Source organism: Dipodomys ordii, unplaced genomic scaffold (genome assembly GCF_000151885.1).
Source record: "Dipodomys ordii isolate 6190 unplaced genomic scaffold, Dord_2.0 Scaffold63, whole genome shotgun sequence".
Taxonomy (NCBI): domain Eukaryota; kingdom Metazoa; phylum Chordata; class Mammalia; order Rodentia; family Heteromyidae; genus Dipodomys; species Dipodomys ordii.
In genome coordinates, this window is record NW_012267279.1 from 4,659,568 (window position 1) to 4,686,609 (window position 27,042).

The following is a 27,042-nucleotide window of genomic DNA, read 5'->3' on the forward strand; positions in this document are numbered from 1 at the left end:
GTCTGACCCCAGCTCACAGCAGGTGTGAGGAGGGGGAGGGGGGGTCACGGTCTGGAGGCGAGACTGCCGGAAGTGACCGGGAAAACGGAGAGAAGAGGCTCCGACCTCCCCGCGCACACCGGCCGCGGAAGGGCAGGAGACAGATGGGCTTCGCGGCTCCGACTTCCCCTCAGAACCCGCGACCGAGAGCTGCGCGGCTCCCGGTTCTCTCATCCACAACTCTCCATCCCTACCGGAGCCCGCCGGAGTCCGGCCCGCCCTCTCCGGCAGTCCCAATCCCCAGGCTGGGGAGCTCGTCCAGCGGCGCACCGGCTCCGACCCGTCACCTCCGCCAGGCGGTGCGCACACACGCAGCACCAGCTGCACCACCTCAGCGAGCCTCGGTGCAACGTCAGTGAGGGAACACGCGACTCGCCAGCCGTCCCCGCGCCGGGCCCGCGCCAGCGCCGGGAGGACGCGCCCTCCCACGCCCCAACTCCTCGCACGACTGGGAGCTAGAGCCTCGAGCACCGAAGGCCGAGGACTGGGAAGACGCGGCCTCTCATAGGTCAGAACGACGCAAGGAGGCGGGGGATTCCTCGCAGAAACTGGCTATCTATTGGTGGATCTTCCTCGCTGAGAGCTGGGATTGGCTACTGAGGTTCGCCGGCGCGGGAGGCGGGAGAAGGGCGGGTCAAAGGCGTGGTCGCAGCCCGACCCCGCCCCACGCATTCTGGGCGCCGGCGGGAGGTCGGCGTTTGTACTCCGGGACTTCTTCCCCTTCATTCCCCCCGACCCCCGCGCCGCCCCCGACTTGGCCCGCCGCATGGGGCTGCTGGGGTCGCTCCGGACCCGCGGAGTCTCGAGGTGGGGTAGGTAGAAAGCGACCCGCGCGTGTGTGTCGGGGCGCTGGGGCCCTGACCGCTCCCACGCGCACGGCTCGGGCCCCTTCTGCCCCGCGGCTGCTCCGGGACGGTCCGTGAGGCCCGGGGACGGGAGGGCACAAAGGAGGCTCCCTGCGGGCCTCCATCTTGCCTGCGTGACGGAGCCTCGGCGTGGGCTGTGTGTGCCGGGGACGGGCCGGGAACGACCCGCGGGGGCCTGCGGAGCGAGCGCGTGTTCAGGCGTCTGGCAGCCGCGCAGGCGCGCTGCGCGCGGCCCCCCGCGGGACCGGGGGTTCGGGCCCCTCGCGGCCTCGGCCGGGTGTGTGCTGTTGGCCCGCCCTCCGATCGGGGTGAAAAATCTCCCTGGAAAACGCGGCGAATGACGCCTTCTGGGCACCACGGACGCCTCGAAGAAAGGAAAGCAAAATGTCTCACTTTTTTTTCCCTTCTTTTTCCTACCATTTCCAACTGTCATTGCTCTCCGTGCCTTCTCAGCCCTGAGGCGCGTGCTCAGAACCCGATGAGGCCCTTCAGGATGACTAGATTGGGTTCAGGGTATTTGTGATTTAAAAAAAAAAAAAGGCGGAAACTTGCCCTTCCCCGGGCCGATTGGACCCCCCTGGGAATGCACTGCACCCCAACACCCCTCAAACCTCGACAGAGGATATTGGGTTCGTTTGCCTTGGATTTGGTTGGAATAAAACACAAGCCCTCGCTTTTCACCTCTTTGCCAGCTCCATTCCCCTTCCCGCCATCTGGGTCAATTCAGTCTATTAAAGAGCATCACTTAAGTTTCCTGTGTTCTGGAAAGTGTTTTTAAAAAAGTTTTTCCCCACCCCATAACTGATCATCAGTGCCCCACCTGTGGGCTGCCTTTTGTAGTCTCAGTTTTTATCCATCCAGCTGTGTGGCTTCCCCAACCCCTAGTTGGTGGAAGGCTTTGGGAGGGAAGGAAGCCAAAAGAAAACAAAAACACCAGTGTAACCAAAAGCTTGGCAAATGAAGAGCTTTTATGCCTTTTAACTTGTTGGGCTTGTTCTTATAGTTTAAAGAGGCAGCTGAGATCAGGCTGAGCCCAATCAGATGTGACCTGTGCCACATCTGTAAATGGTTGTTACTTACCTGTACCTCGGTTGTCACATTTGTAAAATGGCCTGGCTTCAGCCTCCAGCACCACAAAAAAAGGGAGAAGGAGAATAGTGATAGAGCCTATTTTATTGGTTAGGAGGAATTTTATAAGATACTGGTATAAAATGTCCTGGATAGCCACACACCACCCTCATGCCTGTAATCTAGCTATTTAGGAAGCTGAAATCTAAGGATTGTAGTTTGAAGCCAGCCTGGAAAAGAAAATTGGGGAGACTCTGTTATCTAATTAATCAACAAAAAAGCTGGAAGTGGAGCTGTGGCTCAAATGGTAGCACTCTAGCCTCAAGCAGAACAGCTCAGGGACAGTGCCCAGACCCTGAGTTCAAGCTCCAGAACTGGCAAAAATAAATAAATAAAGCCGGGGATAAAAATAGTCAGATACTTGAAAAGCTTTAAATATCTGGATAGTGTTTCACCTTTCAGGGTCTTTTGACTTTGGGGCTGTACCTGTTCCCTGCTTTAAAAAAGAAAACGATACCTCTCTGATTTCTGAAACATTTTCTGATTTGTCTCCTCCCAGTAAAAAGATTCATTCATGCTACTAGTTTTACCACCAATTAGTGACACAGAACAATTTGTCCAAGTTTTACAGTGGGATTTTATATGGGCGGTTTTGTTGTTGTTGTTGTTGTTTGAGACAAGGTCTCTCTATGTAGTCCAGTCTAAGTGCTGGGATTTCAGTTGTACACTACCACACTTGAACTTGAAGCATCATGCTTTATGTACTCTTATTGTGATCAGTTACTTGAATGATCGTGTAACAGCAGAGGAGAGAAACTGATGGGGCCTGGTTGTGTCTGACAAGAAGTCTTTGGGAGGCAGGAGAAAAAAAAAAAACTTTAGAGAAAAGCTGAGCTTGTGGCAGTAAACTTTGGCTCTTTTCTTTATGTAACTGAATCTATTCTCATGGAGAAACTGTCTCCTATCTTTAAAGTCACTCACAGACTTGTGAAAAGTGTTGGCTTTAGAGCTGCCTGTTAGATGTAAGACCTGGGGATGCAGCCTCAGTGCCTTGGTGTACTTGTGCTACTTCTGGTTACAGGAAATAGGGAGAAGCATGTATTTCCTTCCAGCTGTAAGCCCCCTTGACATGTCTGCCTCTCTTTATATTATGTGAAATCTCCAAAACAATTTCCTTTCCCTCTCTTCACTAGTAAGCCACAGGAGAAATTCAGGGATCCCATTCAGTTTTTAACACTGCCAGAATGAATCTTGAGTCCTTTCAATGGAATACTGTTATTTTGGGGATTCCCTTCCAGCTGTGACATTTTGCAATTAGCCATTTAAAATGGCTACCAAATACACCAAGCCTCACAAGGTGCAAGCTTTTTCAGGTATCTTGTAAAAGCAATAACTTCCCTTGTGTGCCTGTAGTGACAAGTGGTCAGTGAATAGTTATAAATTTGTCATAGTTGTGCTGAAACAGTTCCACTTACCAGGTATTTGTGTTATTGTAATTGTTATTTTGATAGTTTGGGGTTTGAACTCAAGGCCATGTACTTGTTAGGCAAGTGCTCTACTGCTTGAGCCTTGCCCCAAGCCCTCCAATCAGGTAGTTTCTGAAACTCCGGCCAGTCATCCAGAAATACGATATGGCTAAGATTGCAGGTTCAGATTCCAAGGCTCTGGGTGTATCAAAGTCTGCATCCTCAACAGGTTCTGAAGTGCTGTGGTGCTGTTAGATCACACTTTATTTCCTTTTCTCAGTTATTAGACTCAGTTACTGGCCTCAAGCTAGTAATCATCTGAGTGTGCCAATTAGAGACATGCGGCACCAGCGTGGCTTAGATCACACTTTTGAATAAATCAAGTACTTAGCAAAACATCTACATTTTCTTTTGTCTGTTTCTTTAAAGATATTGGTTTTGTCTTGCATTTCTAGAGTCACACTACACCCCATTAAATGTGATAGATTCCTTCTACATTTAATTTTTTAAAGTAATGATAAATAGGCTTATTATATCATTTATTTTTGGTACGGGGATTAAACCTAGGGCCTTGTGCATGATAAACATGTACTGTACTACTGAGCTACATCTCCATTGTTTTCTTATAGTATTTAAATACTAAGTTTCCCAGGCTAGCCTCAAATTCTGAATCCTAATCTCTCAAGTGCTAGAATTATAGATGTATACCACCATGGAACCAAGAGGAAAAATTTGTATTAGTTCGGTTACTATATTTAAAGTAAAAACTAGCTGCTCATGGGCTGGGAAGGTGGCTCATGCCTTGCATGCCTGAGGCCCTGGGTTCAATTCCTCAGCACCACATAAGCAAAAAGAAAAAAGCCGGAAGTGGCGCTGTGGCTCAAGTGGTAGAGCCTTGAGCTGAAGAGCTGAGGGACAGCGCCCAGGCCCAGAGTTCAGGCCCCACGACTGGACCAAAAAAAAAAAACAAACTAGCTGCTCAGTAGAAACAGCTGTTTTGGTTAAGGAGACTGGAGAATTATCCCCCATAGGTTCTCCAAAAATGGTGCTATGTACTATAAGTGCATTTTTAATATTATCTAGTGGCAAACCATAAGATTCTTAGCTGTCCTTGCATGTGTCATGTGTATTCTGATAGCCTCCCAGAGAACCTTCAGTCCAGTTGAAGCACTGCCTAGGAGCTATGACCCTGTGGTCTCCATACAGCTTTGTGTTATAGGAAAGCTACTTTTAGCTTTGCTGTTTGGTGGGAAAACTTTAAAAACAAAACACTAAAACCGTGTTTGATCCTCAGCATCCTGGCCTTTGTGCTTTGTTGGCCGGGGACAGCCTGTAGGCTGTCGGGCAGAGGGGTGGCTGGGAACTCAGTCCAGCTCCTCAAAGATGTGGTTGATGTATGTCCCGAAGCTGTGTGCAGACCCTTGACAATAGGGTGACACTGTTGGGGTGGGAGTGGGGGTTTCACAGGAGCCCGTGGCCTGGGGGCAGGAGGGGTGCTCCTTCATTCTATAGACTTTATAAAAATTTTAAAGAAGCAGCCCAAGGGGCGGGCAGGGGGCACACTAGGCTTTGGTTCATTTCCAAGCCTCAGGAAGTAGCTTTGCACCTGTTTCCTTTTCTGTGCTTTGATTTCATCTGCAGGAAAGGATTTTAAGCCAATCTGGAGGCTCCAGTCCTGGGGCTCCAGGAACATTCTGCAGCCACATCTGGTCTGGCCTCTAACATGAAAATTCTTTTTCCCACAAATCTAGTGCCCCTAGAAACGTGCAGCAACCTGCACTGCTGAATGCCACTGTCTCCTCTATTTTCTAGCCTGGCTTCCGTGTTTGTGCTCGTGAGGGATGAGCAGCATACAGAGCCGCTTTGTCTGCCTTACTACTTTCTGCCGCTGTGTATTCATGGCATTTATCTGGATACCTGAGGCTCCTGTGAAGACAAGAGCCACAGTTTGGTCACAAAAATGGTAGCGCCTACTCGGTGGAACATGTGACATCTTCACCAGCACAGGTGGCCCTCTGTAAGCTTGCGTGGAGGGGCAGCCCTTGCTGGACTGGAACCTGTGAGGCACAGTTGAGATGAATAAGATGATCCCATGAGTAAAGAATCCCAGGAGTCACTGACTGCACAGAGGACAGTTACTCCTTAATCCATTCTTCATCATTTGAATGCTTTAGTCACGAATGGACTAACGCTCCTCCCCAAATTCCCAGTCCTCCTTCCTCCACTCTAGCCAGGAGTGAGTCGGCAGAAGCTAGACAGCTGTGCCAAGCAGTGCTGCCCAAGGCTGATACTGTGGATAGAGAAGGGGCGAATGTCCAGTGAAGTTACCACATACCTGCTGCTGAGTATATTTTTCCTGTGGGGCAAGAGTAAGCCAGGCTTCTATCTCTCCTAATTATATCTGGTGGGTCACACAGCCTCTTCAGGTCTTGGGAACTAGTGGAGAAATTTAACAGCAAGCCCAGATGGTCCCTGGTTTATCCTGAAGTGTGTATGGACTCACTTGGTTTGGACAACAACAGGACATTTCTTGTATGTGCAGCAAAGTGGGATTCATTGTTCAGTGTCTATTTTCCGATGTCTTCTGTCAGTTTAACTTCCTGGTACTCTTCTGAGGCCTCTGCCCCATTGTAGAGCTGCTAGTGTCCAGGAACCCTGGAAGGTGTGACCTGAGAACACTGAAGCCCACATCAGAAGATGCGTTAGAACAGATGACATAGGAGGCAGTACTGGTCCAGCACAGTTGACTGTGTTCATCTGTGTGCAGTCAGATGGGCTGCTCTGAATGGGCTGTCATTCCTCTCATGGGAGGATCTATACAAAGCACTCAACTGCATCCTGTTCCCAGAGGGCTAGAGGAATGGTGTGAAAGGTCTAGAATCATACACAGGTGGACTTGGTTAACAGTTGCTGCTCCAAGGATTTTTTCCTGGATCATCTCTATCCTTCATTTCTTCCTTCTGTTGATTTAGTAGCATGTTACATATAGTTTAGAAGACATTGGCAAAGACTTGGATTTATTTTTTCACCTGTATCTACCTTAGTTTCCATGCATAAACTGTATCATGCAGGGTGTAAAACACAGTTTATAAAGCAGGTTAAAAGTAAAATTGTCAAAAGCCTCCTTTTCCAGACTGGGAGAACTACCATATTCTCTCTTTAGAAGTGCACTTCCATGACTCTTCAGAGCTTCATACACTGTTAATCTCATTCAGATTAGACCTTGGAAGTGTCTTCTGAACAGTTTACACCTGGATAAGTGGGTGGATACCTGCTTTTTGAATAAATAAGGTCCAGAAACAAAAAAGCTTTATTAAATGATTTGCATACATGCAACCACTTGCCCAGTTTCATCTTATTCCAGCCATCTACTGATTAGCAGGACAGGGCAGCTCTGGCTCTACTGAGTTTTTAGAAGCAGAGTAGAAAGTCATAATTGGGACTTGGTAGGTAATAGATTTAGCCTTCACCCTAATTTCTCCAGCTTGGACCCACAGCTCACCAGTAATGTCTCCATGTGCAGTTTCTTAAAGGGGCCACTAGGTGATGATGTGACTCCATGAAAATCTGTGTCAGCAGGACATAGTCAATCTTGTTTGTCTCTTCACCAGTCTTCTTTCTCTTTTACTTTGTGTGTTTTTCTCTATTGTCACTTGGTCCCTAGTTGGTTCATAAAGAGCGTGGGTGCTGGAATCAGCCTGGACTTGATTCCCAACGTAGGGTTTCCTTCTGAAGCGAGGGTAAGTGGCCCTGCCTCTGGGGTGCAAATGCACACTGATAGCATCCAGAGGCCACTGGCTGCATGAGTTCTGGCTGATTATGCTGTGGATATCTAACACATATGCAACTAATCATCATACTATTAGGTATCATTGCAAAAGGTTGGAAGTACTTCAGATACCCATTAACACAGGATTAGTACAGTGAAACTGAGTGCCTCCTTGTATCACTGAGCAGCAACAAAAAAGAATACACTAGTCAGATGTGGGGCACACAACTATAGTCTGCGCTATGCTAGAGACACAGGCAGGAAGATGATGGTCTGAGGCTGGTGCTAGACAAGACATGTTGTCAACATTGCTGGGGGAGGGGGGGGTAGTGATGAGGGAGGAACAACACTAAAGCTGGAGTTCTAAAAAGTAGGAGGTGACTAGATATAAAATGGGGCTAGAGTGGAGCACCAGTGTCTCACGTCCATAATCATAGCTATTCAGGAGGCTGAGATCTGAGGTTTGCAGTTCAAAGCCACCTGGAAGCTGGGCATCAGTATAATCCTAGCTACTTAGGAGGCTGAGATCTGAGGATCGCGGTTAAAAGCCAGCCCGCGCAGGAAAGTTCATGAGACTCTTATCTCCAATAAACCTCTAGAAAACCAGAAGTGGTGCTGTGGCGCAAGCGGTAGAGCACTCGCCTTTAGCTGAAGAGCACAAGGACAGTGCCCAAACCCAGAGTTCAAGCCCCAGGACCGACAAAAAAAAAAAAAAAAAGCCAGCCTGGACAGGAAAGTCTGGGAGACTCATCTCCAATTAACCACCAGAAAACTGGAAGTGGCACTGTGGCTGAAGTGTTAGAGTGCTCGCCTTGAGCTGAAGAGCTCAGGGATGGCACCCAGGCCCAAAGTTCAAGCCCCACAATGGACAAAAAAAGCCGGGGGGGAGGGGAGGGAGGGTGCCTAGAGGTATGACTCAAGTGATAAGAGTGCTTGCCTAGCAAGTACAAGGCCTTGAGTTCAAACCCCACTACCACCAAAAACAATAAAAAAGGTTTTGAACAGCATGTCCTGCACTGTTGGCCACCTTTAAGTAAAAGGTGGTTTGAAGATGAAATACTCATGTTTCATCTTAAGACAGCAGAAACTAATACTGCTTACATGTGCTTGTGGCAATATCTAGTAGTATATATATTGCCGGATTTACGTGAAAAGCTTGTTGCTGTTTCCCCTTCTATATGGCTTCTTTGTTCCATGCTTGTAAGATAACCTGTTCACACTGATTGTGGCAATGCCCCCACAACACTAACAGCTGGCACTGGGTACTGTAGTGCCAGACATTGTCAGGAGTGTTCTGCCCATACCAGCTTACTTTATGGAAGAATGAGACTAGGACAGAGGGAGACTTGAGTCTACAAATTTGTTTTAAACCTGAGCCATGAATTAACTATCAAAAAATTATTTTCTGGCTGGGCGCCAGTGGCTCACTTCTGTAATCCTAGCTACTCGGGAGGCTGAGATCTGAGGATCACAGTTCAAAGATAGCCTGGGCAGGAAAGTCTGTGAGACTCTATTAACCACCAGAAAAACAGAAATAGCACTGTGGCTCAAGTGGTAGAGCGTTCACCTTGAGCTGAAATGCTCAGGGCCAGCACCCAGGCCCAGAATTCAAGCCCCACAGCCGACACACTCCCCCCGTGTGTGTGTGTGTGTGTGTGTGTGTGTGTGTGTGTGTGTGTGTGTGTATTCCCCCCTCCCCCAACCAGCTCCTGCACGTGTGGTTGTGAGAATGGTGAGAGTGAAATGAGGATACATGTACAGTGCATGCTTTAAATTAGGAACTAGGTCACTTTTGATTGTGCCCTGGCCAGGCAGGGTAGGACTCATGCATTTGCTAAGGAGTGGTCTCAGCGTAGGCTGAGCCCATCAGATTGCATTTCCTGGAATTAAAGCTGAGCAGGAAGCAGGATAAGCCTGCAATACCACCCCCTCCCTGACAGGTTCCCCCACTGCCTCCTTTTCTATGCCTCTCCTCTGTTCTCTGAAGAAATGAAGCTATTTCTGTGCAAGTCTGAGCTTTGAGGTTGGCCCAGCGATACTGTAGGTGGCTGCTGACATCTTGGGTGCTCACAGCTCCTCACATTCCCTTCTAAGTCCTCTAAGCTGGTTTTCCTCCTGTTTCTTGGCCTAGCTTTCCTTCCTTCAGTGCCTCTACAGCAGCCTTGGCTAACTGATTATGCCAAAGATGGCCTCCCTCTGTTGTCCTGGAGCTCTTCCTACTCACAGATACAGCTCTTCTTTTCCTCCTTTGCATATTTGCCCTGTACTCTGTGCCTGTGCAGCTTTCTCCCCTTCTCTCCTATGAACTTACTCTTGTGAAATCCACCTGGCTTTTCATAGCCCTTTCCATGGCTTCCCTCAGCTACCATTGGTAACATAAGCCAAGCTAGCGCGAAGAAGGGCACTGATTTCTCTTGAGTCACTAACCATGCTTGGAATGAGACCACCCAGTTCACAGCCTACTTATGGTTCAGTGTTCTGAAAGGATCTGCCTCCTCTGCCAGGCAGACTCAAGCATTGTGAGAAAAACACTTCTTAGGCCTATTGGAGGCACAGGCATGTCCTGACTTGCTATCCTCTAGAGCAGGAAGGAGAGAGGCCAGGTTCTAGCCATTTGCCATCAGGCTGTTGTGACAACAGAACCACTACAGGGCTGCTCACAGGGAGAATCCAGATGGATCTCTTCCCTACTGAGCTTGGGTCCCTGGGACTACATGAAGCAGGACCCAAGCTTGGCTCTGAATTAGACCTGTGAAGGATGAGTGTTGAGGCAGCTGACTTCCTATTTTACCTTACTTAACCTTGGCTTTCCACAGTAACCATATGAAATATGCAATATGCTTTCTTTCCTTGCCATGAGGGTTTTCCATTAAGTAATGTCAGAAGCTGCAGGGGGCCGACAGAGGAAGAGCAGGAGGAAATACTGGTATTTGTTCTGAGATTACAGAACTGAAAAGCGTTTCATGACTTGGTGATTAGGATCAATTCATCTGTAAGTTGCCCACCAGTCTGAGATCACCCATTTCCTATATGAATGGGCCCCAAGTCAGCCTGGCAAGATAGCTTTTTAGGACCAGACCGCCCTCCATCTTCTGATCAGCTAGGTGCTCAGACGATATCTACTACTGCTTTGTCTCTCCACCTATTGGCTTCTATTGTGTGGCAAGTAAACCAAGCCTTTGAGGTCACACCTATACTAACCCTATTGTGGGATGGTACGCCACTAGAAAAGCAGAGGACAAAATGGCACACATCCCCTTTTGGAAGGGTTCAGGCTAAGGAGGCCAAATAATCACCTTTTCTAAATTTTTATTGTTAACTTTTTTTTTTTTTTGTCAGTTGTGGGGCCTGAACTCTGGCTCTGGGCGCTGTCCCTCAGCTCTTGAGCTCAAGGCAAGCGCTCTACCACTTGAACCACAGCACCACTTCTGACTTTTTCTGCTTATGTGGTGCTGAGGAATCGAACCCAGAGCCTCATGCATGCAAGGCAAGCACTCTACCACTGAGCCACCTTCCCAGCCCCTTTTCTAAGTTTTTATTTGGCCATAAATACTTGCTTTCATCAATAAGGTTACTTGGAAACAGATGTTAAAAGTCTATGTTTTTCTCTTCTCCTGTAGGGAGCTGAAGGTTTAAGCAAGCCCTGACCTAAGGACAGCCCAATGGCACTAGGTGAAGAAGACACAGAGGTGGAGGCATCTGTGGACACGAAGGCCCAGTCTTATGGGAGGCTGAGCTGCAGGGAGCGAGAGCTGCCACCCCAAGGCCCTCAGCCAGAGCGGCTCCCACACCTGGAAGCTGGTGGAGGGCCTGCCTCCTCTGAATGGGGAGCTGAGGCTGGCAGTGTCCCTGGAACTTACCTGCCACAGGCCAACAGAGAGCCAGTGGTGAACAGGTATAAGCCTTCCCTTGGCAGCCTGCTTCCTCCTGGCAGCATGGGGACTGGAGACCTTTTACCCTCTGTGGGAAGCCAGGTAGGTACTACGGCAGTTGGGGACTATGGTCGACCACTGCCATCCTTTGAGTGTGTGTGTGCTAGCATTTCCTCACCATCTTACATCCTTCCCCAGCCACTATGCAGGGTGGGGAATTGAGAAAGTTGTGCCTTGGGGTCAGTTGGGGTTGAGGGGGGAGGGAGTCTGTCTATGGTATCTCCTGTTCTTCAGGAGACCATGGTCCAAAAGGCTAGACTCTCTACAAGGGAAGCACCATCCCACTTCTGACTTGGTGATCTAAAGGCTTTGGTGACTTCTGAGGAGACTTGGGAAAGGAGGGGGGCTGTAGGCTTGTGAAGACTCTGAAACTTGACCTTGCAGCCCCGTAGCAGAGCACTGTCTCTGGCTATGGAGAATTTCCTGGATCTTCTAGACTATACACTATGCAGGGCAGTCTCTTCCCCATAGTGGGAGTCACATGAGGCAGTGGTTGCTACAAGTTCCGGGACTATAGGCAAGTCACTGAATCTTTCCAACTCCTAATTGTAGATGACCAGAATGATCTGTCCCATTGTATCGTGTTCTGCTTTTCAAGGCCTTTCCTAGAGATGACTTTGCTTTTAGTCCCTGTGACCTTGGCTCCTGTGTACTCGTCCTGTGTGGAAGCTCTGAGCATGAGTGCAAGGGTGTGGGGGCTGTGGTACCTCTGAGTCAGACTTGGCCAGGCTGGAAGCCAATCAGACAGCCTAGAAGCGGGCTGCCTCAACAAAGTGTGTGTGCTTACACTGGTATCATGTTTTCCGGTGTTTGGCTCTTAATATGCTTTGCTGGATGAGCTCAGTAAATCATGCAGTCCTAAAGAAGTGGTGCTGTTGCTGTTTCTATTCTATGTGGCCTGGAGGGGGTGGCAGTTGGGAGGGAACATCAGGTCTCTGGTTCCTTAATCACTCTGTCGCCCTGCCAGTCTCGGATAGATTAAGAATTCAGAATGGAGAGACTGAGGTGAGTGACTCATTTTGCCTCTGTTGGGTTAGCACTGGCATCTGAGCCAAGCAGGGTGGGGCCCGCTGTATCTCTTGTTAGCAACAGTGACTGAGGGTTTTACCTGTCTCAGTGGAGAGTTGGTTATCTTCAGTCCCAGTGTTATAGATCTGAATTGTGTGCCCTTACAAACCATCTGTAGAAGAAGGTCCTGGAGTCTGGGGCTTACCTTGAGGGGGACTTCAGGGGTGTGATGAGTCTCAGTGCTGGCCATTGTCTGATCCAGGCGTTTTGTTAAGAGACTTGCCCTGAATTACACTGGGGCCCACTAGGAAAAGTTTTGAGATGTTGATTTGGATGTTGTTGCCTGAATTCCTTTTCTCCCTTTCATTATCGCAGGTGGAGGAAACCAAGCTTTCTGTCTCTCAGGAGCTACCTCAGAATGTAAATGTCCCCCAAACCACAGCTCTTTGCTCAGGACATGATGCTGATACCGAAGAAGATCCATCCCCAGTTGATTTGCCCTGGGGGCTGGGCCTTAGCCAGCAGCCTCCCCTCTCAGGTTTTCCTCCTCTGTCACGGTGGAAGTCCATGGCGAGCCCGAGCGCCCCTCACTTCTCCAGCAGAAGTGTCTCTGCCTCCTCCACAGGCAGCAGTCTCCAAGGTCACCAAGACAAGGTGGATCCTCAAAGTGGCTCCTTTGCCAAGGTTGCCTCCCTGGAGCTGGTTGTGCCCCAGGGAGGCCCCTCTGTAGTGGTGCCAGGGTCTCAGTTTCAGTGGTCACAGCCTGTAGCCTCTGGGAATGATGCTGTTGGCCAGGGCAGGAGGCACCTCTCCTTCCAGGCCGAGTACTGGGCCTGTGTACTGCCAGATTCCCTGCCTCCTTCTCCTGACCGCCACTCCCCACTTTGGAATCCAAATAAAGAATACGAAGACCTGCTGGACTATACTTACCCACTGAGGCCTGGGCCTCAGCTCCCAAAGCAACTTGACAGCCATGTGCTACAAGACTCAGGTGTAGACCTGGACAGCTTCTCTGTCTCGCCAGCAAGCACCCTCAAGTCACCCACTAATGCCTCCCCTAATTACTTAGCAGCAGAGGCACCTGCCCTGCCATTTTCTGGCCCCAGAGAGTCAAGCCTTAAGCAGTGGCCCTCTAGAATATCCCAGAAGCAAGACAGCATGGGCCTGGCATCTTGGAACCAGCTTGCATCAACACCTAGAACCCCATGCAATAGGGATGCTCTGTGGGAGAGCAGAGCTGCAGCTCTGAGAGGTGCAAAGAACTGTCTACCTATGGACAAGCACCTGGAGGTGGGCTCTCCCCAGCTGAACACAAGAGACAGAGGGCAGCCCTCATCCAAGCCAGAGAGGGAGAAGAGAGCCAGTCAGAGTGTCCGCCACCCTGCTTGCAAAGAGTCTGGATGGAAGTCAGAAGAGGAAGTAGAGAGTGATGATGAATATCTTGCCTTGCCTGCTAGGCTGACACAGGTTTCTAGTTTGGTTTCCTACTTAAGTGCATTTCCCACCTTGGTAACCCTGCCCACTGGGGCTGCCAAGAGACAGAGTTCTCTAGAAGTATCTGACAGTGGTGGGCCTGCTTCCCCCGCATCAGACTCCAGCCGAAGCCAGCTTCCCTATGGGTCTGCCTTCCAAGGGTCTGGTATCCCTGAGTGCCAGAACCCCGGCGTCTTGCGCTCCATTGTCCACAACCAGGACTCTACAGGGAGGGGCAGTCTAATGAGCAACCAGGCCCTTAGAGTCTCCTCTGGACTGCTGAAGACACATGCCTCATTGCAGGCCATGTCAGACAGGTGGCCATTCTCAGACACAGATGTTGGAGGGCAGCTTCCCAGGACATCTGAAGAGCAAGAGAAAGCCTCGCTTGTGCAGTGTGTGCAGGTAAAGACTCAGAATGGAGGGGCTGGGAAGGTGGCTCAGTGGTAGAGCGCTTGCCTTGCATGCATGAGGCCCTGGGTTCCATTCCTCAGCACCACATAAGCAAAAAGAATAAAGCCAGAAGTGGCGCTGTGGCTCAAGTGGTAGAGCACTAGCCTTGAGCTGAAGAGCTGAGGGACAGTGCCATGCCCAGAGTTCAGGCCCCACGACTGGACCCCCCCAAAAAAAGACTCAGAATGGAGAGACTTTGCCCCTCTTCTTCCCACAGTCTGCTCTCAGCACTGTTTGACTGGCTGATGTTGACTGAGCACTTTTTGTTCTGTCGAGCACTGTGCTATTCCCTGTCTTAGTCCTCACCACTCTGTTAGGAGGAAAAAGATAGCATAAGTGACTTACTACTTCAGCTAGCATCAGTCAGCACTGGTGGATTCTGTAGAGCCTGAGCTTTATCCACTAGTCCTGGCTACTGCCCACCTGAGGGTAGTGTATGTGTAGAAGCCTTCGGGAAACACCGGGCTATTAAAAGTGGCTCTCCCCACTACAGCACTTCATTTGCCAGTGATGTAACTGGAAAGTTTGCATGAAAACACTAGACTTTCTGACCCACCAAAAAATCTTTTGTGGGCAACCTGTTAGTTATCTAGAGATAAAATTGGCTGGAATTGAGTTGCCAGATTGGGTTTGCTTCTGGAATTTTGGCTTGATGTATTGAATTTGTTAATTTAAGGTGTAGCTCTGCCTCTTGGGGATGTTGTATAGATTGGAATCGTTGGTTGTCAGGATTTTGTATCATCCCTGACACTGAATGAGGGTTCTCCTAGGAGTGTGCCTGACCTCTGTCCCATCGTCCTACCTTCCTTCTGAGCTGCAGGAATTCACACTGTTGCCTGGCTGATGGCTTGAAGGCCCCATGCTACTGAAGAAATACTTTCTTAGCATTCAGAGAGGACATTGGCTTGTCAAGAAGTGACATTGTGGGGCTGGGAAGGTGGCTCAGTGGTAGAACGCTTGCCTTGCATGCCAGAGGCCCTGGGTTCGATTCCTCAGCACCACATAAGCAAAAAGAAAAAAGCCGGAAGTGGCGCTGTGGCAAAAAAAAAAGTGACCAACATTATTACACACCATTCTTTTATGATAAAAGATACAAATACCATGATGAAGTAAAGTTGTTATCAACTTTGAAATTAGTCTTGATTTAGTCTTTTTGTTTGTTTTGTTTGTTGGTCATGGGGCTTGAACTCTGGGGCTGAGCACTGTCCCTCAGTTCTTCAGCTCAAGGTTAGTGCTCTACCACTTGAGCCACAGCACCACTTCCAGTTTTCTGATAGTTTCACAGTCTTTCCTGCCCGGGCTGGCTTTGAGCCTGGATCCTCAGATCTCAGACTCCTTAGTAGTTCGGATTACAGGCGTGAGCCACCAGTGCCCAGCTTTAGTCATTTATTTTGTGTTTAATGTTTCCTGATGGTTGGCAATGTTGGTGATGCAAGAATTGGTTTCCATGGCATGTCTGCCTCTTCTGGTTTGTTTCTTGTGTTCCTTCCCAGCTCCACTCCACCCGTGGGGCTAATGTTCTAAACTTGTCATTTTGGGTACCTCATTGGGCTCAGGGGAGTTGGAACCACCTGGGGCTTTAATGAAAAGCCTAGTTGGGGGAGGCTTGGCTTTAAAGGATTATGTGTTAGGAGTGAGACAGACTAGTATTACCCTGAGGGAAAACTCTGGAAAAGTATATCTGCTGGAATCCTTTTGGTATTCTTAGCTTTCTGATAATATGAGCAGCAGTTTGGTCAGTGATACCACATCTTATTTGTCTCCTCAGATGTTTTGCTGTCAGCTTGAAGAGCTGATCTGCTGGCTGTATAATGTCCCAGATGTTGCCGACCTTGAAACTCCACCAAGGTCCAGTCTTAGCGAGCTCAAGTCTTCTCTGCAGCTATACCGGGTAATTAACATGGTCCTGGCTTCTGGTTTGTTCACTCACAGAATGGTGGCTAAATTAATAACTGGAAAATAAAATCTCAAATAACAGATTCCTAGAATGTTGTAGTTCAATTGTTTTTACCTGAAATCTGATCAGAGGCCCTTTTTAAATTAATATAGCGAATCAAAACTAGTGATTTACATTATAATTTTTCAAATGTCTCAGGATTTATAATTTTAGACCTGAGTTATTATCATAGAGCCACTAGTTACTTATGAATATCTTAAGTAAAATTAAAGACCAGAACTTTTCAGATGCATTAACTACAGTCCAGTGCTGAGTTGCTATCCCATTGTCCACTGAAACACTGAGCAATACAAATAAAAGTTCTGTTGGATACTGCTGGTGTTTGACAATTTGAGCTGAAATTGTTCCCAGGGTATACAATGGACCACATTTAAACCAAAACCTTACATCATTTTGCTTTGTTGTGTGAGGGAAAGGCTTGGGTTTGTGTTTGGGATTTTTCACCTCCTTTTCATGAAGATTCTGTTATTGTTTTTCTAAACACCTCTTTTATGGGTTTGGGTTAACTTGATCCTAGATTCAGTATATTGAATTGGACAGTAAGTCAAGCAGTTAGTACCCATGAAAATAGTTATTAACCTTGGCTGACTTCTATAAAGTCTGGCAGGGCAAGTCTTTGTAACCTCTTTCTGAGGAGCAGAGGGGTTTTTGGAGTCTAGGCCTGATGCTAGTTTGGAATGGGTTTTCTAGGACAGTGTTTTTGAATTTCTACATTGTAACCAAATCCAGTCTTCAGAAAAGAGTGTGATTTACATGTATGAGCCAGTATTTTTTCTGCCCCCACACACTCCAAGTCTCCCTGGACTACACCCTTCCTGAAAAGAGGGCCTATGTTTCCCATTTTGGAACCAATTAAAAATCTTGGGCTCGGGCCAGAAGGCCAACTGCTCCTCCCTAGTAGGAATGCTGTTTGCTCTTTTTGGAGAGGTTGCTGTGAGTTCCTCCCCCAGTGTGAGTCTGAGGAAGGGGAGGAAGACGGTTGGGGGTCCTCTGCAAACCCTGTGTGTACATGCACCCTGTTCAGGACCAGTCTCTGCATGCCCAAGGGCCAATTCCACACAACAGAAGTTGCCCTGTTAAGATTTTTCAGTGGCTTTTCTTGGCATAGGAAATGCAAATAAACTAACTCCAGATTCTCCATTTCATCCTTTATACCTTCTTCTGTGACTCAATATACATGCCATCCAGAATCAGCCATCTTGCTTTGTGGCTAGAGTTAGCATCTGAACAGGAGTTGCTCCTGCACATCCAGTGAGGCCTAGACCTCACTGACATAGTTGGTGACAACTATGTCACCAATACAACTATGTGACAGTGGCAATACACACCATCCCCTCACAGAGTGGTATGCTGTTCATGCATATGTATGAGCTGCTGACTCTTGCTTAGGTCAAGACCTGATATAAGCAAGTGTAAGCTAACAGATTCAGCTGCAACTTCTTTCGAATATACGGTGGAGTTGAAGTAGCATCTAAACTAGAGTACCTGAAAATAAAAATAAGACTGAATGCCGGAAAACTGTAAAACCCAATCATAAAATCAAACTCAAAATGTTAAGCTGTTCCCTCCCTTCTTAGGAGCAAAGGGAAGAACAGAATCAATCTATTACAGGGCTTGGTGGAATTTCTAAGGACAGATGAGAGACTGAAGTCTGCCCATCCCCTGTGGCCACTCTTAAGAGCAGATTACTTGTGGTTTTCACCTATCAGGTCTGTTCCACTAGAGTATAATTTATTTTGGCAATCCATACCTCTGAGTAAAGGACAACCCCAAAGGTGGGGCATAGAAAGGAATTTTCAACTCCAAGCTGGGCTGCTCCTAAGCCAGCCTCTGCTGGAGAAAAGGGCAGTTGTCAAACTGAACAACAACCAAAAAAACTCCACTAGGCTTAAAGCAGCCAAAGTTAAACCAATACCCTATTTGAGGAGTTCTACGGATCATCTGATGTGTATCCTCTGTAAGAATAAGCTAACCTTCACATTACTTCACATTTACAAAACAATAGTAATGACGCTGTTTTCTTTTCTTTTCCTGGATACATCTTAAGCAATTTAAAAAAGATGTAGATGAACATCAATCCTTGACAGAGAATGTCTTGCAGAAGGGTGAAATTCTTCTTCAGTGCCTGTTGGATAACACCCCAGGTGAGATGCCTACAGGCTTTTTAATATACTTTGATTGGAACATAATTGTACATGGTATGGGGGTCCACTGTGGCATCTTAATGTGTACAGCATGTGATGACCAGACCAGAGTAATTAGCTTAAAAACTTGGTGTTGGGAACCTTCACGGTCCTTTATTTTGGTGGTCCTGGGGCTTGAACTCAGCACTGTTCCCGAGCCTCTTTGTCCTCAAGGCTAGCACTCTACCACTTGAGCCATAGTGCCACTTTGGCTTTTTTTTTTTTGAGTAGTTTATTGGAGAGTCTCATATAGCCTTTCCTGCCTGGGCTGGCTTCAGACTGCAATCCTCAGATCTCAGCCTCCTGAGTAGCTAGGATTACAGGTGTGAGCCACAGGTACTGGCTTCTTCACAGTCCTTTCTACCAGTATTTGGAAACATACAAATAATTATTACCATCATCATATCCTTCTGGGCTGTAGATTAAAAGTTGAGCTAAGTATAACTCAGTGGTCTAGGTTTGATCCATAGCACCACACCAAAAAAAACAAACAAAAAAGTTACTCCTCCATTAACTTCCGTTTTCATCACCCCTCACACATCTGTCAAATCAACTTTTTAGCTTCCATGTGTAACAACACATAGAATGTTTTTCGTTGCCTGACTTATTTTACTTAACATGTCTTTTAGTTCTGTCCATGTTGCAAATGACAGGATTCCATACTTCATAGTCAAATTTTCATTGTTTATCATCAAACAACTAGATTGCTCCTATATCTTTGCTATCAATAAATACAGGAGTACAAATACCATATTCATTTCTCTTTCCTTGGCTATCTACTAATGATGCTGGGTCAAATAGCAATAATATTTTCTAAGTTTTTTTAAGAAACCTCCATTCTGTTTCTATATAGTTGTTTACATTCCCACCAACAGTGTAAGAGTTTCCCTTTCTCTGCATCCTCACTATGACTTTATTTTTCATGTTTTGCATATTAGTCATGCAGCTGGAATGAAATGTCTGACTTTGATACATATTTCCCTCAAGGTTAAAATTAAACATTTTTTCCATGTCTTGGCCAGTTTTGTATCTTCTTTGGAGAAATAACTGCTCAAATCGTTTGCCTGTTTTTTTATTCAGACTTTTTTGGTTTTTTTCTGTCATTGTTTGGATTTATTATATATCATCAGATTTAATCCTTTTTTGGATCAACAGTTTATATTTTCCCCCATTTGCTGCTGCTGTTCCATTGCTGTGCAGGAGTTTCAATTTGAGTACTTCCATTTTGTCAATCACTGATTTTGTTGCATATAGAAAGTATTTTTGTTGAGAGCAATGTCCTGAAGCATTCCCCATTTTCTTCTACTGAAGATCCAGTTTTCTCAACCCCATTTATTTAAGATTTTCTTTTCTCCAGTGCATGTTCATGCTGCCTTTGTCAAGTCAGTTGACCATAGATGTGTGGATTTCTGGGTTCTTTCTCCTATTCCAGTATTATGTGTTTGGGTGTTAGGGGTTGAACCCAGGGGTCTGTACATACTAGGCACATTCTCTACCAGAGCTCTGTGTGTCCCCAGCCCAGCTGGGGACACCTATGGTTTTGAACCTAACCAGAGCTTAATCTTTAACTTTCAGCAGCAGACTAGGAATCCACATTGTCTCCTCCTGAACCCATTCCTCAAGTCCAGTGGATAATCTACTATGGGACAGTTGCAAGCATAAAAATTTAAGCCTATCATTAGTCACCAAGCCATGCCTGTAATAACTCTTGTTTTCTTCCTGGACAGTTGTGGTGGGAATCTTGGCAGTAAGACTGCAGTCCTCATTTGTGGCTGGGATACTCAGTAGACAGCCCTCAGGGGACCCCTGTCTTTGCACAGGTTGAAATATGTTTATCTGCTTTGTGTTTCTACTTTGGGACAGAATTTTAGAAAAGCATTGTATTGATCAAAAAAGGCCTGATGAAGTAAAACTGAAGGGGACAGGGTAGCAATGGCACACAAACCAAACTCAGGCCATTTTGCAGGATGGATTCTCAATTTAAGAAGAAAAATAACTAGTCTATGACTAAAGTGCCCGGTGCCAAAGGACTATGTTCAACATGGTTCCTATTGGGGAAGGTATGCTATGACAAGGTAAGGTTAAAGCAAAAGCAATGAACAGCTTTAACAGCCCAACAGCAGCCCCTGAGGTCCTGTAAGGTTGGTTTAGCTAGTGCTTAAGGAGCTGGGTTCTATTATACCTCAGTTACGGAATGAGGTGGGATTATGCTGCTGTCCAACAGTGTAAGCACTGCTAAGTGATGATATGGGGAGGCCTTGAAAGGCAGGCGCTTTCCATAACCGTGGTGCATGGGTTAAGTACTAGGAAGAAGAAAAAGGAACAAGATGTTTCAGCCCAGGCACCACTGCCATACAAGGATGTGCAGTTCTTGTTAAATGTATGGCAGTTTGATTATACCCATGGCCCCATTAGATACCAGTAAGAAACCTTTATATCCCCACAGTCATCCTTGTGACAACCCAAAGGGTTTAAGAGTTTCTAGACATTGCCAGTTGTGCTCTGAAAGATGCTGTGAATATTTACACAGGGGTGTTTTTTTTTGGTCTTTGGTCAGTAGTGGGGCTTGAACTTGGGGCCTGGGCTGTGTCTACCACCTGAGCCATAGCACCACTCCCAGCTTTTGAGTGGTTCAGTGAGCTACTGGCACCTGGCCACACGAGGGTTTTGATTGAAAGCAACCAATGAAGGATTTTTAGCAGGGGAGTAACTGTCTTAATGTGAATTATGTATGCCTTTTACAGTCCGCTGCCCTCTAGAGGCCTTCGTTTTCCTCCTCGGGTTCTCTGCACTAGGATTTTCAAGTTTTATGTTGGGACAGAAATTCAGTATGCTAAACTCTTAGTTAACTGCACTAGCATTTGGCTGAAGAAGTTAGCATATCAGCCTTTTTTTTTCATTAATCCTAGTTCTGTGAAATATATAACTATTAATAATCTTTTTCTTTTTTCTTTTGCCGGTCCTGGGCCTTGAACACTGGGCCTGAGTGTTACCCCTCAGCACTTCAGCTGAAGGCAAACATTATCACTTGAGCCACAGCACCACTTCCAGTTTTCTGGTGGTTAGTTGGAGATAAGAATCTCGCCGACAGCAGGATACTGGTGGCTCAACAAGCCTGTTATCCTAGCTACTCTGGAGACTGAGATCTGAGGATCGCGGTTCAAAGCCAGGCCCAGCCGTGACAATTGTATCTCCAATAAACCACTCAGAAAACTGGAAGTGACACTGTGGCTCAAGTGATAGAGTGCTAGCCTTGAGCTAAAGAGCTCAGGGACAACGCCCAGGCCCAGAGTTGAAGCCCCACAACCAACAACAACAACAAAAAAAAAGTCTCACAGACTTTCCTGCCCAGGCTAGCTTTGAACTGTAATCCTCAGATCTCAGTCTCCTGAGTAGCTAGGATTATAGATTGAGCCACCAGGGCCCAGCTTAGGTAACTATTATTACCCTTATCTCACTGAGTGGGGAATTTGTCACACATAGCCTTTGGCTCCCCACTGCTATTGGTATCAAGAAGGAAGAGCTCAAATCCAAGAACCCTCTTTGCTCAGAAGCCACGTATAATAGGCGGCCTCTTCAAAGTTACAATTTTGACCTTAAAATGAATCCAGTAATACTTTTCAGAGCCTAACCTATAATAACATTACACTTTGCCCTGCTCAAAGGAATTGAGGGAGGCGGGGTGCTGGCCAGACAGGCTTTCAGAGGTACAGAGGCCTCTCCTGTCTTCTGCCTGGAGTCATCAGAACACTTAGCTGTTGTTGGAAAAATCATAAGTTCCTCTTGACACTTCACACTTTGTTCCCCCAGGAGTAGTGTCCTACAAGAGGAGAGCCAGTATGTACTCCATAGGCTCTTCGGAGCTGCTTTGTTCTATGCTATGTGACATGCCTATTTGCCCTCCAACTCCTTCTCCACGTTTCTTCACATTTTGTACCACAGTTGGCCCACAGTACAGGCTAACAGTTCTGTCTTGCACTATAAATCCTTATTATATGGGTCAGATGACTATGTACATATTTGAATATAAAACACAAAAGTCACTGTGAACAGTTGTATTTCATTCTGCTTCCTAAGTCCCTCTTTTCTTGGCCCCTATAGCCAAAGTCCAAATGAAAAAGGTCCACTTAATTCCCTGACAACACCAGAGGATGAGCAGAGCCTAGCCGAGCCTCCCGGATGGCAAAGCTTCACTGTGTTCTTGGACTCCATTCCTCTGCCAGGCCAGCTCTCTTGAGCTGTCAGGACAGAACTTTGCCCTGATGACTAGGAGCTGATGTGGCTTCCTAGGGGCTGATCTCAACAACCCAGTGATGCTTCTCCTCGCACCCATCTAGTCAGCATTATCTGCAGATCCACAGCTTCCCCTTTCCCTTCTTTTGTTGGCAGATGTTGCAGCTGTGGCAGGAAACTAGGGAGTGTGTTAAAACAGCTGATAAAGGCACCAGGAATAAGGCAGCCTTTGTTAGTTTAACAAGTCTTTAAAAAAGCAAGCCTGCTGTCTAAGAGCGCTCTAACTCACAGGAACTTTCTGGTACTATAGGAGGGTTCTTAGCTTGTTCTCACATCATTTTTAGTGGACATAGAGAACCCACAGAAGGGGGTCCAGACCACTTGTGTGATGTCAGCTCCCCTAGCCTACAGACATTACGAACTGATGGCAGGGATTCTGAGCATAATTTGAGCCTTACACCTAACAGCAGGAGTTAAGTGTGCCCTATCTCATCTCATACTGGCAGATAATACCTGACAACTATGGTATGACCTTACTATCATTTATGTGATCCCAAAGTGGAATCAATGGATTATTCTTAGAGCCTTATCAGAAGTTGGTAACTAGCTACATAGGAAATATAGGTATGAGGACCACAGTCTTAAGGCTGACCCCAGGCAAAAAGTTCTGAGATTCTACTTGGAAAAAAAGTAACAAGCAAAAGAGCGGGGAGCATGACTCAAGCAGTCGCCATCAGTTGAAATCCTAGTGTCATCAAAACAAGTTTGGGGGTGGGAATGTGGCTTAGTGGTAGAGTGCTTGCCTAACATGCATGAAGTCCTGCTTCTATTTCTCAGTAGCACATAAACAGAAAAGGTTGGAAGTCGCACTGTGGCTCAAGGGGTGGAATGCTAGCCTTGAGCAGAGAGGACTCAAGGACAGTGCCCAGGCCCTGAGTTCAAGCTCCAGGACCAGCAAAAAAAAAGAAAGAAAAAAAAGAAGTTTGTAACATTGGTTTTCTAGTGCAACTTTAGCCCCTTAAAACAAAAGTGATACTGGAATCAAGAGTCATAATTTTGAGCTGAAAGCTGTACCTTTTTATAACTTTTTTAGTTTTAAAGGATGTCCTTGGGAGGATTTCAAAGCAGTCTGATGAACTGGAAAGCCATGCAGATCACCTTTATGACTCTATCTTAACATCTCTGGACATGCTGGCTGGATGTACTCTCATCCCTGACAATAAGCCAGTGGCAGCAAAGGAACGGCCATGTGAAGGGGTTTAACATGGTAAGTTGAGAAACCCAAGACCATCTGCCCTCCAGTGATTAGGGCATAAAGTGCCTTCTGTTTCTGTAAGTTACTTTTTAGAAGCATGTTGAACCAAGGGAAGCTGGAGAGGGACTGCCCATACTACTGAAAATTGCCAGGAAGGTTGATTATAAAAACTCACTTTGGTACCTTCATTACTTGGTTTTACCTCTGCAAACACACTCTCCCATTTCTACTGCATCCTCTTCACCTCTACTACCACTACCCACAATTAGCAGCAAAACTTTATTTGTGCTTTCATGTGTGGGACTGTGATCAGGTTTCCTGTCCGTCGGGCTCTCCTCACCCAGCTTGTTGGCTATTCTCTGTATGTCTGACAGCACAAATGATGGCAGAAATGCAGTTAATGCCAACTCTCCCTGCCCCCCCTTCTCTGCACATTTCCTGTACCACTTCCTTCCCCAAAGAGCCAGGGAACAAATACGGATAACGTCTTTGAGACTTAACATATCACACAGCTTTTTTCTTATACCCTCAGAAAGTCAAACACAAAGACAGGAAAGGGACTAAGGGATAGAAGTGCCACTGCCCACCACCAGTCCATAATACTGTACTTTCTCCTTCAGCAAAATGTTTATAATGTCTGACTCAGATTTTCTAGGTGAGAGTTCACTGTAGGTTTGTCAAGACCAAGGAATCCTTGTGTTTCCATTAAAACAATTTAAGTAGATCTAAAATGGGTGTTGATTGCTGTTGCCATTTCTTCCTCTGCAACAAATGCTTCTTTGTCTTTCAGGTGAAAACTTTCAGGTGAAAAAGCCAAAAATTGGCTTTGGGAAGAAAACATTCAAGAAGTCCTTGCAAGAGCCAATAATAATTGGCAAGGGGAAAACTAATGTGTCAACTTTAAAAATCCCTTTCTCTTCTCTGAAGCAAGGGCTATTGAATGATTTTTATTTATAATGAATCTTTCCCAAACTAAGGTTTTCCTTTTGGTGCTTCTCTACCAAAAGCATGTGGCTTTGCTATTATGTTTTTTATATATAAAATTTAATAAGACAGGATCTTGCTTTCCCCTCTATTCTGTAAAAAATTGGAGACAATTGTTCTTAAACTATTCCACTTGCTGAGAGCATTTACTGAAGGCTGGTCTAAGAAAGTTCACCTTACTAGGTATTCTCAGGAATGAATAGAAGGGAGTCCAAGAGAGGAGGGAAGCCCTAAGAGTGAAACCTTAGGTCTTTATGAAAGGGAGACAGGTTTGTGAATTCTGCTTTGAATAGAACAGCATAACAATCAGAAGAGAACATAACCTTTAATCTGCAGAAGAGATGGAGCGTATCAAAGAACCCCTAAAGAATATTTTGGGCATAACATCTTTTGCTATCTTCAGGATTTAGTTTTTCACCTTTGTGTTTAAATAATATCTAAAAAAAAGAAAAAAGTCAGGGAGTTGGAAGAGACCTGCCACTGTGCTTTAGTATGTCTGTGGGGCTAATTAGTGTAAGGAATCTCTGGGATGATTCATCCCTTCATTCCTACTTTCCTTTGGAAAACTTGCCCAAAGTTAAAGAAAGGAATAGGTTCATGACAGAAAAAAAAGAAATTCTTTGTTGCTCAAGAGCTAACGTAAGTCAGGGAAAAAAATCACATTAGATGAACCATTTAAAGTATCCATTATATATTTAAAAAAAATACATCTAGCAGTTACTGATAGTAATTGAAGAGTCTGCAAAAAAAAAAAAAGCACTTTAAAGTTCTTGGGGAGGGATGTCTTTGAATATCAAAGACAGAAACACAATGCATTAAAAATAGGACCTAAAGCCCAATTAAGTGAGATTTTTATGTTACAAGTTTTCAGACTTTATCTTCTTTAGAAAAATAGCTGTTATATTATTTAATAATTAGCTACTCAATAGCAGCAACACAAAATACAGTATTTAATGTGGCTGCTGTTACTGTGTGACTTGAGAGGTTTACCATGTCTAGGGGCACAATCAGAATTAAACCACTTTGTGACTACCATCTCTGAAAGACACTTTGCTAGCAAATAAACATCAATCATCAATATATGTAAAACATTTTAAAAACCTAGAACGAGTGGGAAAAAATTTTTACATTCACCTTTTGTGACTATAAATTAGAACATGCAGGCTGGGAAGGTGGCTCAGTGGTAGAGCGCTTGCCTTGCATGCATGAGGCCCTGGGTTCCATTCCTCAGCACCACATAAGCAAAAAGAAAAAGGCCAGAAGTGGCGCTGTGGCTCAAGTGGTAGAGCGCTAGCCTTGATCTGAAGAGCTGAGGGACAGCGCCCAGGCCCAGAGATCAGGCCCCACGACTGGACCCAAAAAATAAATTTTAAAAAAATTTAAAAAAAAAATTGGAACATGCCTGTTGACTGTTATAAGCACAGCCCATCAGAAATAAACCCATACACACTAACATGTGGCAGGCATAAAAATCAGTCTGCATTTGTCCATGTAAGGATTTTTAAAACGGGCCAATATTACACCAAGTGAATGCAGAATGTGTTGCTCCCATTAGGTGGATAAATTAGCTTCAGCAGTGAAAATTTCTGTTAAGACTTTTCAGACTATTTTCAAATACTGGCTTTCCTAAGAAAGTGGTACTAGCAAAGTCTTCAGCTCCCATTTGTTTCTTGTTTGTTTCTCCTGGCTTTATCCCTGTTATGTTTAAATAAATCCTTACTAAAACTTTAAAAAGTGGTACTTTATTGGGTTTGTTCATCTTTGAAATACAAAGGTTGCTAACTCTGAACCTGGCTATGGATGCTATATAGGAGTACCAACTCAACTGAATTTTTTTCCACCCAGGAAGATAGTTGCCGGCTGTATTTCCATGAGCATACATAGCCAGGCTTGTTGGTATCCCTTAAAATTCCGTATCCATGGTGATAAAAATAGACTAGGTTGGCAGTTTCAAGACTGGGTTCTTGTGGATTCATGGCCTCTACTCCAACCATGAGAGACTTACAGTACTAGTAAACTATAATGATAGTACTATAATACTACTGTAATATTGCTTTTACAATATAGTAATAGTACTGTAATAAATGTTTTGAAACTTACAAATGGGGGGGCTGGGAAGGTGGCTCAGTGGTAGAGTGCTTGCCTTGCATGCCAGAGGCCCTGGGTTCCATTCCTCAGCACCACATAAGCAAAAAGAAAAAGGCCAGAAGTGGCACTGTGGCTCAAGTGGTAGAGCGCTAGCCTTGAACTGAAGAGCTGAGGGACAGCGCCCAGGCCCAGAGTTCAGGCCCCACGACCGGACCCAAAAAAAGAATAAAAGAAACTTACAAATGGGAACAAAAAATGGTTGACCAAA

General features: G+C 46.0%; 1 protein-coding gene across 1 annotated transcript; it reads left to right on the top strand.

Annotated features, from left to right (window-relative positions):
* Positions 1-730: 730 nt before the first annotated feature.
* Cep68 (centrosomal protein 68kDa) lies at positions 731-25,397 on the top strand. Its single transcript, XM_013022584.1, has 7 exons — positions 731-851; positions 10,829-11,182; positions 12,524-14,026; positions 15,843-15,965; positions 18,079-18,175; positions 23,541-23,714; positions 24,493-25,397. Exons 2-6 carry the CDS (start codon positions 10,871-10,873, stop codon positions 23,708-23,710), a joined length of 2,205 nt encoding a protein of 734 aa, XP_012878038.1. The 5' UTR covers positions 731-851; positions 10,829-10,870; the 3' UTR covers positions 23,711-23,714; positions 24,493-25,397.
* The last annotated feature ends 1,645 nt before the right edge of the window (positions 25,398-27,042 follow it).